Genomic DNA, 14,131 nt, shown 5'->3' on the forward strand with positions numbered 1-14,131 from the left:
AAAAGATAAAATAAACTTAATTAAATGCTGTAAAATGCTTCACAATCTGAATTATACTTTCAAAATTTCTACTATGCTCCGAGATATCTTATTCACTGGAGTTTTGGTGTTAGATCATGGTCTGTGAACTTCTACCAAGGATTTAGCAACCGTAAAAATACCGGTACATAAGATACATCGTGGCATACTACAAAATTCCTCGAGGATTTGGTTTTGAACTAAAAGTCGTGGTTGACAGCTGGTAGTGGTGACAAATTGACAATGAAGGATCTGTAGCACAGTGCAACACTGTCTCCAATAGGACGCAATAGGACGGCCTGACGGGGGAACTCCCAATTGATAGACAAGTTTGCCGCGTCCAACCAACATCACCTAAAAATGTGGGGCACCACTCTTTTTATCTCAAGTAAAGTAGGTGTCAATAGGTCTTGTTCGGTTCTACTTTTTTATATATATATATATATGTCGTGTATGTGTCAACTTACAAATTACTTGAGTAGGGGTGTCAATAGGTCTTGTTCGGTTTTACTTTTATATATATATATATATATATATGTATATAGGAATTGCTTAAGGGGAGGGATCCCCATTTTTTCAAAAAAATAGGGATACGCTCCCTACCGTTGGATTTGACTTTAATGAAATCATGTGGTTGAGATTATGTGGCCTGTGTTTTAATCTCAACCACACAATTTCATTAAAGTCAATCTAACGGTGGGGAGCGTGTCCCCATTTTTTTTGAAAAAATGGGGATCCCTCCCCTTAAGCTCTCTGTATATATATATATATATATATATGTCGTGTATGTGTCAACTTACAAATTTAATTAACATGCAAAATAATATAGTAGCTTACACATTGACGGCAGACTGATCCCTCTCCTCATACAGCTCCACCATATGAGGAGGCATGATACTTTTAATCTCCAGGTCAAACAGTTTGCCAAAACAAAACTGGTGCCTTCAAATAATGTATGCGTATGAGTTCAAATTTGAATTAAAATTTCAAACCCTTGCTCACTTTTCACTAAAGCAAGTACTAAAATTTGTCTGAGTCGTGGATGCAGACCGTTTACGAAACGCGTCTGCCTCCTGCCTCTGGTTTCATTTTTATTTTATGAATTCCGCCAAATTGGGCAAATTGAGATAACGACTGGTGGATGATGAAAAAATGAAAAAGAATGAATGGCATCCGAGGGCAACCCACATCCCAACTTTTTACCTCAAGGACTTGACCAAGTCAAGTATTTAGTAGGGATGGCTGGTCAGGCCACTCTCACAAGAGTGAGACGGGTATAACCATCGAGTTGATCAAGCTGCCATACCCAAGTTTTTCTCGCTTGATACCATACACATGTGCTCGGACTTGAATTTATAAACGAATGACCCCAATTTCTATATTGTTTCACTGCCATCAGCCTATTTAAAACAAGATGCAAGGGTGTACAATACCAAATCTACACATCTATGCACTATTAAACTACATCTGAAAGGTGAAAAACACCACCAAGAAAAAAGGGGAAAAAAAAACAAACCTGCCAATCTGATAACTCATAATGCTGTATAAATACACTGCAGCTTTTATAAGAGAGAGAGAAGCCCGTCGATGATGTTCTTTATTAGTCCTTGGGCCAGCAAAGAAGCTTTCAGCAAGGCTTTATTTCAAATCCAATGCTCAGAAGTGTTCGAGCCGATTCCATTGCCTTCTCACCTCCGAGGTCCAAGGCCTCACCCGTCAATTCTCCTCCTGTGTCCACCGACCACTGCGTTGAAGAAATTTGGTTTGGGACTGTATCGGTCTTCTTGATATGCAAACTGTTCATGGAAGCAGGAGCGGCAGCAGCAACAAGAGGAGCGCTCGGAGGGCCATGTCGCTTCTTTGGGACAGGCATGTCATGGTCATGTACCCCCTTGTATGTTATAATTACAGCACTTGTGTTATCTACGGCTGTTTCAATGTGTTTCCGAACTGGACACCCAGCAGAAGTACATCTGTAGTAGTTCCTAAAAAAAAATACAATAATGGATCAAAATCAAAGTAAGAATACATGTAGTATTTAATTATAAAGCTCTGAATGCCAGCTCTGAATAAATTCCGTTCACTATTTTTTTACTTGTACATCTAAAGTGGCAGATCTCCTTTATAACAAAAGCTTCATTTGATTAGAGATGCCACAAAATGCGTTAAAGCATTCTTTGATGAATATCATTTATGCTCTGCTTGCTTCTTAGAAATGCAAATAAACAAAAAATGGAACCAACTAAGATTGCTTAAGAGTCAATCACTAATTGGATCATTGCATTTTCAAGTTATTCGGATTGTATCTTTCGCAAATTAACTGCGCTGTGAAGTTTTAAAGTAAACACCTTGCACAAAGGAAAGACGAAGTCTATGTAAAAATGACGCATACTGAACATCATTTAACCACATATAACAACGAATTTAAACCCCAGATGCTGATTAATTAGGCTAATATCAAACTACCAAGGAAGAAAAAGTGAAGGAAATAGGAATGCACCTGGGATGAGGATTTCCTTTCACCATCTTCTGTCCATATTTGCGCCATCTGTATCCATCACCTGATATTCCAACATCCCCAGCCGCATGCACAACAAATTTAGGTTTCTTGCCAGGTTTTGAGAGAGAAGCAGAATATTCTGATTTGCTTTTCTTCATTCTGTTTACCAATGAGGCAAGCATTAGAACCAAGTAACATACTCCTTTCAACTAGTACAAAATACGGGGGGGTGGGGGCCCGCGGGGGGAGGGGGGGTGTGAAGAAAACAAAATCTACAGGTAAACTTGCCTTCGTTTTGGTTCTGGCTCATCACCATCACCATTCTCCTCCTTGATTTTTACATCGCCATTATCATCAGAGTCACTTGCGCTCTGCCGTTTTCTTTCAGGAACTGAGGGTGTTTCTTGAATAGGTTCTTTTGAAGATGTGGACACCTCTGAATCATTAACTGTTCGGTAGGAATGTTCTGCAGGAGCAACACTATAACTTACACACTCAGCGGATAGTGCAAGCTTACTTTCCTTTGTGCAGATACTTTTCCGAGGGGGATCATGAGTATGTTGGCTTTTGTAAACAATATCTGTTACATGGCCTGAGTGATCACAGCATTCTATTTTCTTGGCATAACACTCAGAATATGTGCACCTATAATAGCTTCGAGAACCTTGAGGGCTCTTTACTTGCTTCTGACCGTATTTCCGCCAGTTGTAACCATCTGAAGCAGATGTCTTTCCATGAGGAACTCTTCGTTCTATTAGAATTGGGCTTGGAGCAGATGAAATGGATTGAGTGACAGAAGTTGGAGATAGTTCTGAAAACGGAGTTGGATAAACAGTCAACTGAGACTGACTTTGCTTCTGAATCTGAACTTCTTGGTTTGTTACACTTGCCAAAATTTCCTGGTGGGTCAGCCCAAGTTGCTCCTGAGAAATAACAACGAAAATGATTATACAACCAAAATGTAGGGAACCAGAGGTTTGACTTTTAATAACAAAGGGTGTACTATTCTGGAGTTGCATCAAATTCAAACGATGTTATACAAGATGCATCTAAACCCATGCCTCAAGTTAGACTGTTAGAGGTCTGAATGAGATGATGTAAGGTCAATAAAGTTTCAATGCTCCTCCCACCTAAGAATATATAAGAAGACAGTTTATAAAAGCCCTAAGATAGTGGAGGTTCTTTCACATGAGCTGAAGAATACATACACTAAATGCTTGGTTACTGATTTATCAAAGATTTTCTTAATCTTCAGACACTTGTTAGTATAAATTGATTAACACGTACTTTGGGTACACACCATGCGTATAGGTCACATCTCCATTGTTCTTTCATTAAAGATTATTACTCCTAACATCGAAGTACGAACAAGAGGAAATCAAATACAGTGAAGCAACTAATATTCCATCTCGAGTCAACTGAATTTGCCTTCTAGTGGATCTATCATAAAATATAAATAATTTTCTCTTCGGATCTTATCTGATCCCTGAGTGGCCAAATTTCCTACTTTTGAACGTTTGCTTTTGAGTTCAATACATCCTGCCCATTCCCGGTATGATGTGGGGTACCTGTGGTTTTGTATTAAGGTGAAACTTGTTCTTTTGAGCCATTAATAGGTGATACTAGGCTACTAACTTTCAGTAATGCAAATTTTTGCTTCTAATTGTCTCTTCGATGATTCTCTTCCAATTACTCAAACATCGCTTCGCCTCTCCAAAAAGCAAGCAGATTACAAAGCTTTCCCTACTTGGTACCTAATAACAGCGCTTAACACTTGCAAATCAACATTAACTACGAGGCCGTAATCACAAGGATTTCAGATTCATGATTCCAACCCTCAAACAAGAACTTCAACAAACTTGTTTGCCCTTCCCCCATAGGAAACGCATTCATAGCTTTCAATATCCAACCGAGAAAAAAAAAGTAATCTCATTTCAAGCCATAATCTTCTCTAGTATCCTAATCCGAACCCTCAAAACAATCAGTAACATCACACAATTAAAAATGCTTAAGACTCACTTAGCCAACGATCAAAAGCTCAGAAATTTCAAATGATTGAACTTCTAACCTGCAATTCAGCTCCATCAATCGACTGTGACACGGACTCAAGCTGCAAACCTGCATGATCAACCACACACGATCACCCCCCTTCACCATAATCCCACCCAAAAAAACAAAACAAAACAAAAAAGGCACCGTTTTCCGAAAGCACAAAGCTTTACCTGCAAACTGATCCTTCTCTGAAAATTCCTGCGTCGAAGGCTCCATTAGGGTTTCTAATTGTGTTTGCCTCAACTCGGATACAGAACTCTTTAACTCGCCAGGTTGAAATTCACCGAGTCGTTGTTTTCGTTCTTCGTCATCGTCTTCGTCTCCGCTGCCGCCTTCTTCTTGTTCTCCTTTCCTTGGGTGTAGTTTCTCCGTTGGGAGAGCATCGGAGCTCTCGTGGTGCTCCGCCATGGCCGATTTGTCACTCTCAGAGAGTAAAGTTTGTCGACACTGTTGGCGCTGTGCGTTTCGTAGTGTCCGAAATCGAGCCGAAATTTAGACCGAAATCGTGAAATGTTTCGGGTTCCGTGTACCGGTTTGATTAGGGAGGGAGAGACAAAGGCGGAGAGAGGGTTACTCTAAAGGGGGGGGGATATATGTATGTCTTTGACTGGAATTGACTCAGGTGGTTTTTAATGACGGTGTAACTGAAGCCGTTAATATCTCCGTTATATGAGATGCAGGGATCGCCGTGGGTTCTGCTGACTTGACGGTTTCTTGTAGACTGCCGTTTGGAGTCGGACGCAGCGACCCATTTCTGTAATTGTCTTATTCTCTGTATTATTGTATTAATCAGATTAATTAGTTTATTGCATTAGAGTTAGTACTGTTGTGAGTCGTGAAGGATTGATTGATCTCACTTTTTGCATTAAATCTTCAAAGGATTCGGTTCTCACTTTTATTAAAACAATAGTTGCCAGTTAGAATAGTACCTATGAAATTCTTCTATGTTTCAGTGCATGACGTTTATTAGATTAAATAAAAGTATGTATGAACGGTTAAGGATCTAACAGTTAAAGATTTAATGGCCATAAATGTCGTTGTATAGGAAGAAAGTTGAAGTTTCACCATACGAAATTTTAACAAAAAACTCCTGGTACTGTTCACTTTAACGAAAAACCACATTTTTGCACTAAAAAGTCAATCCTGGTATTAATTATTCACTTTACCATTTATTTTGTCTTTATCGTTAAAACTCAAAGTTTTCAAGCTCTTTTCATTAGTTTTCCTTAATTATAAGGAGTGACCCAACTTACTTATAAGCCCAGGCAAAGATCGTAATTGAATATTTTCTGAGTTTCCGAGAAGTGTCTTAATGGGTCCATCACTTTTCAAAACCTAACACGTGAATAATATAACGGGGTAACATGGAGCACGTGTGGCCTTTTAGCTTCACATGTGGCACAACTTGCTCTGATACTTTGAATAAAGTTGAGGTTCCACTATACAACAAATTGTTTAGTAGTAACCCAACTTATTTATAAGTCTAGGTAAGATCTCTCCTCCTATCAATGTGAGAATCATTCTCAACAATATATTATACACAATGCAGTCTCTAAAATCTCAAGATTGTTAACTATATGCTATAATGAATAGCTTACACTCTGTTTAGATAAAGAAATTTAAGATTACTAGGAAATTTTAAAATGATGGAATTTTATTTTTTAGAATTTGTGAATTTTCTTGTTTGGTTAACCTAAAAGGACAATGAAATTTGAATACAAAGTTTATTATTTCTAACTCTCATTCATAGAAATTTAGAAATAATACATATTCACATGGAATTTAAACTTTGTAAATTAGAGGTCCCAAATTCTAAGTTTTTTTTCCACGCGGAAATTCTAAATTTATATGATTATGAATCCAAATAAGGAAACCGATGCATGTCAATTTATTTGTCAAAATTCCCAGTTTATTTCTTTCATCTAAACTCAGTGTTAGATTTACACATGAAGAATTTACATGCAATAAGAATATTCTAAACCAATCCTGGCAGGTTATATGGAAAAATTAAGTACATGACGGTTAGTGTTTAAAATAGCAATATAGGTGGAATATCGACATGAAAATTTATGGAAATATCAATATCGGCTACCTTTGATGAAAATTTGGACTAGGATGGTATATCAACTTATTAAAATTTAGTCAAAATTAGGAAAAAAATTTCTCAAAAAAATTAAAATGTTCGACATTTGATATGGTTTATGACAAAATTTATGTAGTGAGAATTAAATATTGTCGAATATTCATTGATTGTCCTTCCCTTTTTTTCCATATCAATCTTTAATTTTTCTGATATTTCGATGAAAATATCGCCAACATAAATATTTTAACGCTAATAATGATACATAAAATATTTGGAATACTGATTTAGCATGTTGCTCGCATATAAGTTTCTCTTCGTCAACAAAGAATGGACGTTTCGATATTTTGCAACCATAGATATTCTTTTAAAAAACTATGTAATATGTCCTAGCTAGGAACAAAAAATGTATAGGTTTATAGTGCTTTACTTTTAGGATAATGATATGGGGTGTGATATCCACACACCTATTGTTACTTCTTACACATCATCTGTAAATTTCTGTCACTTGATATTCTTCAATTCATCTGATCCGACGGTTGAAATTTTCTGTCACATCTCTAATGATATAAAAGGGACGGTTGGTAAAGTGCTATCTCCCCTAATTCGTCTCTAATAAATTTTTTTTTTTTAAATAACGAATCCGAATATTGATGAAGTGCTATCTCACAAAAAATTACCTTATCTTTCTAATTAATTTGTAAGAATATTGAAGCTAGTTAAAAAAATTGTCAGCAAATCAATATCAAGTTATCGAATCCGAATGTGTATATTCTGAATTAAAAGGTGTGGTTGTGAAATATTGGTACAAAGTCAAAAAAAGTAAAAAGTGAATGGCAATGTGCTTTTATTCTATCATCTTCTTCAGAATATTTGCCAAACCAATTTGATAATTCAATCCCCTACAACCCCAACAACCATCCCAATCCCAGCCCAATTAGTTGGGCCAAGACTGCCTAACCAGGAGATTCTGGCCCGACCCAGCACCAGAGTGGTCTGACGTCAGCATGACGTCAACCACGTTAAAAAAAAGTTGGAAACGTATTTGCCTTTTTGAAACCGCCGCCCTGTGGAATGCATCCTGAATTTAGAATCGCTGCCTTGTGAAATGGAACGAGGATCCTCTACGGATCATGGAGATCCTTCAAATTTCAATCACGTCTGTTCATCGTATATTATGTGGTCAATTTTCATCAAATATTGTTTATATTCAATTTTAAGTAAAAAAATTACAACAATTTATTAACGCACGATATACGACGAACGGACGTGATTGGAGAATCTCTGGATCCTCACAAAGAGGATCCTCATTCTTGTGAAATGCATCCTGAATTGCCTTTTTGACTTCATCGATGGATCAACCACGACACATTTTAGGACTTTGACATCTTATGGGTGGTGTTATTCAAACTTCTTTTTACCTTTTTCGCTCCATTCAATTTTAACATTTGGATTAATGAATTAAAAAATATCAAATAATATAAATTAATAAGAGATGAGTAGGAAATAAAATCGATGTGTGGATAGCATCACACATATTTATTTGTTTCTTTCTGGTTATGGAAAAACAATCTTTTTCATAACTCAAAACGCAACTATACCACACTACCAAAATTTTGATTAAAAGCTTCCAATTAAACTGCTTTGATTAAAGATTAAAGTTTAAAGGGAGATTCTTGCTAGAAAGTTAATATTGACTGCCAAGAACATAATCAGACAGATACAATGGTGGTGCTTTGCTTATTGAAAAATTGGTAATGTGCCCAAATCTGTGTGTGGAACAAAACTTACATGCCCGGAATTTGTATTTCTTGTGTCTACCACACTCAACATCTGAAAGATTATAGACTCGAGAGTGAGTTTAAGGTGGATTAAGAGGGGGTCGGGAGCATAAAATTTGAGAACTTTTTTACGAGTTGAGGTGGATTACAACACATGGGAGCTCCTTTTAAGGTCCATCTCTCCTACTAATCCCTTGAAGTGATCTAATGAGTGACGTAGACATGAGAATTTACATTGGTAAATCTTTTGTGTTTGTGGTGCCATTGTACTTAACAACATTGATTTCTAATTAATTCACATGGTAATAATTTAATGATCGTAATGTACTTATGAGTTCACTAACAAGATGATATCAAAAAGGCTTCATGACTATGACAGCTCCCACGCCATGTGAAAATGGGTTGGGCTAAAATATAGACACATCCCATGCTTTTGGGATCGGGGGATGGGGCGGGCCCGGAGGTGCCCTTCTTCTTGGAACAGGATCCTCTCCTGAGTAATTTCCTAGGGATCCCGTAATCATGTCCGTTCATCGTATATCGTGCGGTCAGAAATTATTTAAAATTTAAATTTTAAAATTCAAATATGAATAGTACCTAACGAAAACTGACCGCATGATATAAAATGAACGAACAAGATTACGGGATCCCTAGGGAACTGCTTAGGAGAGGATCCTGGTCCCTTCTTCTTCGCCTCCAATAGGTTACATGATTACATCTGTGTGGCTTAAATTTCGGGGCACAGCACGCCACCACGCCTTCCCACGTAAATCTTAATTTGATCCAAGAGGGAATCAAACCACGACTACTTAATATGAGTAATTTTCATAACACGAGTAGAAAACAATCCTTACATTATGTGCCAATAATATTATGGACACGAGACACTGCATAGACGGTGTAGACGGTGGAACTCTCGCTATCACCCTCACCACGTCAATTGAAGATTCTCTCTGACTCATTTTCCAACTTCGGGTTCGAGAGATGAACGGTTCTTCAAATGGTTCACATGACGAGGATGAGAGGCGATAATGGGGATACGAAAGCAGTATATTATGATATGCAAGTTGAAGATGAATGAACACGACTCGATGAAACACTGACAAATGCCTGGCTTGGCACCGAGTTCTGAAGAAGCAGGGGGAGAGGGAATGGTTGGTGAGGGGGATACTGAAGTTTTCCACAAAATTCAGATCATTTCATGTAAATTTCCTTTTTAGGTGGTCGCGTGGGCTAGCAAATTTTGGGGAGTAAACATTTTACTTTACGAGGAATGCTAGAGAGGTATTCAATTAGAAATTTAAGGAATTTTAATTCTTGTAATGAATTCAGGAGTATTCAATTAGGATTTTAAGTTATTATCTAAAATTTAATGTGTATTCAATCAATATTTTAAGATAGATTATTAAAATCCTTAGAAATCCAGGTATATTTAATCAAAATTTTAAAGAAATTTATAACATTCTAGGTGTATTCAATTAGAATTTGAATGTAAAGAATTAGGAAAAGTTAAGAAATTTGAGAGAATTTGAGATATTTTATAATGTATTTTAAGCATCTATAAATCTTACTTCTCCCTATGAGATTTTAAATGAATTGAATCAAAATTTTATATGAAATATTTAAAAATCAGTTAAACATCATAAAAATCAATGGATTTATAAATCCATTAAAATATCTCAAATTCCCAATTGAATACTCCCTACACTCATACAAATCAATTATTATAACACTCGCATGAGAATTGACGTTAAAATGTAAGATAACAAATCATTTATAAAGAGTCTCTCTTTGAAAATGTCTGCTCTTTACCAAACGTGGTTTGTATGAGTAATTGCCTTCATTACTGGTATAAACGATGAGTGAAAGGCTGAATCCAAACACGTGGCCTTTCGTTGTCCAATCAAATATATAATACAAACAAATTAAATAATAGACGATATTCCTTCACAGCTCACAAGGAGTCAAAATTCAGAATACAAAACGTACGCCATTTCAATTTCCAACCTATCCCAGAATCAAAGGTATGCGATATGCATGGTCCTGGCTCTGAATCGTAACTAATGCAGCCGCTGCTCGAGTCGGGTCAGTCGCTAATCACTCCATTTTTACTTCATTTTTTTCTGGTGTTTTTTTTTATAAATATATTATATTCCATTTGGTGTTGATTGGTTGCTGGGAAAAATGCATGACAGAAATTAAATAATTTAATTAAAATTTTCATTTTGTTTGTGTGTTTGTATAGATAACTTGTGGGGTGTGTGTATAAAACTTAAAAGAATTGGAATTGGAATTGGATTGACTAGAAATAGGCTAATTACTGTGAAGAAAGTAAGTAAATTGCTGAGTGGAAATTACCCAAATTTGGAGTTATATTTGGTTCTCCAAAGTTCAAATCTTTCAGCTGAACAGCTTGAAATTGAGTAAAGGGTAGGCCTCTTTCTGCTCCTGCCCTGGAATCAGCTGCTTCAACTAGTATGTTTTCTGCTTTAGAATCACCTGCCATAGTTGTAGATTAAAAGAATACAAGACGAGAAGGCATTCGTTTTATGGATATGCAAAAGCTCGGAAATCGGGTTTATTCCTGTAAATTTTAGTTGGTTTGCTTTGAATTTTTGTGTAGAGATTTTGTTTGGTATAGGTATTGTATTTGGTTTCTTTACTGCAGTCTGCAGAGAGATTGTTTTGATGCAGTTTGCCTTTGGTTTTGGTTCCTAATTTCTTTTTGAGTTTGGTTTGGCCTCAGTAGATAGGCGTCGCGTGGACTTGGTTATTGAACATTCAAACTTGAGGGTCCGTCTGATAACCATTTCATTTCGCTTGTTCTTTGGTCTCCTTTCCTATTATATTTTTCCCTCCACTCTAATTCCTCTTGTTTCTCTACATCTGTATGGCATCATCACTTTCATGGTAGATTCAGTATTTTCCATTTACTGCATATATATATGGCATTGAGTAATCTTCCTTTTCGTGGAACAAAAAGAGATGTGGTTAATTTGAAACCATGGTTTTGCACGGTTAAAGGGATTACAAGCATGTACATTCTGTGGGGACTTAAATCCCAAGATTTCATACCCTTTTTAATGAAGTTTTCTTGATTGAGTTTTTCACTGTGAATTCCTTGATTGTCGTTTAATGAGTTTAGCATGCGTTAATTCTCATGATCGTGAATTCATGTCAGGGGAAAGAATGGAGGAGGAATCGCCAAAACCTCCCGTTTCATTATGGGGCCGGGTTTCTGCCCTTGAGACAAGGGCTCGGGAAGCATACAAAAGCAAGCCAATCTCGCATTGGATTCTCCTTGTCCTTAGCAGTGGGGGCATGCTTATAGCGTTTCCTGCATCTAGTCTTCTTTCTCGTGTGTATTATGCCAATGGAGGCACTAGCAAGTGGATCATTTCATGGGTTGCCGTAGCAGGGTGGCCTCTGATTGCTTTAATCTTATTGCCTACGTACTTCGTCTGCAAAACGACCCCTACTCCCCTGAATTTAAAACTTACCGTTTCTTATATTGTGCTAGGTCTATTAAGTGCCGCTGACAATCTCATGTATGCTTATGCATATGCTTACCTCCCAGCATCTACCGCTTCTCTTCTTGCATCATCATCTCTAGTATTTTCTGCATTATTCGGGCACCTACTTGTGAACAACAAACTTAATGCAGCGATAGTAAACGCTATTTTTATCATTACAGCTGCTATGACCATCATTGCTCTGGATTCAGATTCAGACAGATATGGAAATGTAACTGATAAGCAATACATTCTGGGATTTGTGTGGGATATTTTAGGATCAGCACTCCACGGGCTTATTTTCGCTCTTTCAGAGCTGGTTTTCGTGAAGCTACTTGGTAGAAGGTCCTTCCATGTTGTGTTGGAGCAACAAGTCATGGTTTCTTTCTTTGCTTTCGTGTTCACCACTATCGGAGTAATCGTGAATAAGGATTTTCAGGGAATGAAAAACGAGGCCGGAATTTTCAAGGGCGGTAAGTCTGCTTATTACCTTGTTCTCATTTGGAGTGTCATCAGTTTCCAGTTAGGGGTATTAGGGGCTACTGCTGTGCTTTTCTTATCTTCCACCGTTCTCGCCGGTGTGCTGAACGCAGTAAGGGTTCCCCTCACCAGCATTGCAGCTGTCATATTGTTAAAAGACCCGATGAGCGGGTTGAAGATCCTCTCTCTGATTGTTACGTTTTGGGGCTTTGGCTGCTACATCTATGGCAGTTCCTCTGCATCTTCAAGTAGAGATTCCTCTTGATATTTTGTTTTCTGGTTCATTTGGGTTTATATGTTTATCATATCCTAATGTAGTGAATTGCTTGGTTATCATACATATTCCTTCCAAATGATATAAGGATATACTTTTTATATGTATAGCTCTGCTTTTGTCTCAAAATTTTACTTAAAACATTCGGAAAAAACGGTGAAGATTGTTTAAAAAGTCGAACTACATGGATCAACGTTTGCAAAGGATTCTTCTCGACAATCGTAATTGCGTGCATCAATCTAGCGTCTGCATCCATTTTTTTTTTTTTTTTGAGAAGAAACAATTTTATTAAAGAATAGAGAAATACACAGAAGTGGATAAGAAGTCCACCAACTATATAGAAAGGAAAATCCCAATAGGATTTGGCTACAGCAGCCATTTCTAGACCTAGCCCACTCAACTGCAGCCATTTTTAGACCTAGCTCACTCAACTGTTGCTAACAAATCCCACAGTATTTGAGATAGAGAGCAATTATTGAACTCTTTAGTGATCGAAGCCCAAAAAGCTGCCCAATATTTTACCCTCCCCCAAAGTACTTCTGCCCCCACTTCAGTATAGTCTTCAAAAATCCTTTTGTTGCGTTCCAACCATATATTCCAAAAAATTGCCGATACCAGGCAACCCCACAAAGCTTTGGATTTCTTCCCTTTTCCAAGTGCCTTAAAATTTGTACCTAGTAGCTCGAAACACCCTTTAGGAATGACCCAACTTACTTTAACCTCCTGAAACAGTTTCCACCACAGTTGGATCGAGTAGGAGCAATGAAGAAAGATGTGATTTACACTCGCCTCCTTAGCTTTGCACAAGCTACACCAATGTGGGGATAAACACATAAGAGGGTTTCTCCTTTGAACTCTGTTGCAAGTGTTGAGATTCCCATTGGCCACAAGCCATACAAGTATTTTAACCTTTGGAGGAGCTTTTGATTTCCAAATTTGAGAGTAGGGTGGATAATAGTGCAGAATCCCATTGTTGCTTAGTAATGAACGATAGGATTTGCATGTGAACAAACCTGAAGCTTCCAGATTCCACCTTATGTTATCCATTTTTGATAGAGACAAGCGAACCTCTTCCACTTTCTGTAATATTGTGGCCGCCTCTTCTATCTCCATCTCATTCAGATTTCTCCTAAAGTCAAAGTTCCAACTCAAGAAATTTGACGAAATTTCCACGAAGCTCGAAATGTTATGACTATGCTTCCTCGATAGTAGGAATAATCTGGGGAATTGCTCCTTTAGCGGTCCCCCTGCTGACCACCCATCCTCCCAAAACCTCACCCTCTCTCCGTTGCCCACCTCAAACTTGCAACATCTAAGAAATTGATGAGAACCACTCGAAATGTCTTTCCATGGGCTGCGACTTGAAACCCTTCTTGGAGAAAGTGCATTCCATCCATTAACTTGTAGCCCATACTTGCTTCTTATCACCTAGTG

At 37.5% G+C, this 14,131-nt stretch overlaps 2 protein-coding genes across 2 annotated transcripts; one reads left to right on the top strand and one right to left on the bottom strand.

Annotated features, from left to right (window-relative positions):
* Positions 1-1,356: 1,356 nt before the first annotated feature.
* On the bottom strand, positions 1,357-5,175 carry LOC103456386 (probable WRKY transcription factor 32). The gene is made up of 5 exons (XM_008396100.4): positions 4,741-5,175; positions 4,587-4,636; positions 2,807-3,441; positions 2,519-2,677; positions 1,357-2,003 (listed from the first exon to the last, which is right to left on the bottom strand). The coding sequence occupies exons 1-5, from the start codon at positions 4,976-4,978 to the stop codon at positions 1,646-1,648; spliced, it is 1,440 nt and encodes a 479-aa protein (XP_008394322.3). The 5' UTR covers positions 4,979-5,175; the 3' UTR covers positions 1,357-1,645.
* A 5,147-nt stretch (positions 5,176-10,322) lies between these two features.
* LOC103456387 (probable purine permease 5) lies at positions 10,323-12,804 on the top strand. Its single transcript, XM_008396101.4, has 2 exons — positions 10,323-10,516; positions 11,613-12,804. The coding sequence occupies exons 1-2, from the start codon at positions 10,495-10,497 to the stop codon at positions 12,686-12,688; spliced, it is 1,098 nt and encodes a 365-aa protein (XP_008394323.3). The 5' UTR covers positions 10,323-10,494; the 3' UTR covers positions 12,689-12,804.
* Positions 12,805-14,131: the final 1,327 nt, after the last annotated feature.

This window comes from Malus domestica, chromosome 15, assembly GCF_042453785.1.
Source record: "Malus domestica chromosome 15, GDT2T_hap1".
Classification (NCBI taxonomy): domain Eukaryota; kingdom Viridiplantae; phylum Streptophyta; class Magnoliopsida; order Rosales; family Rosaceae; genus Malus; species Malus domestica.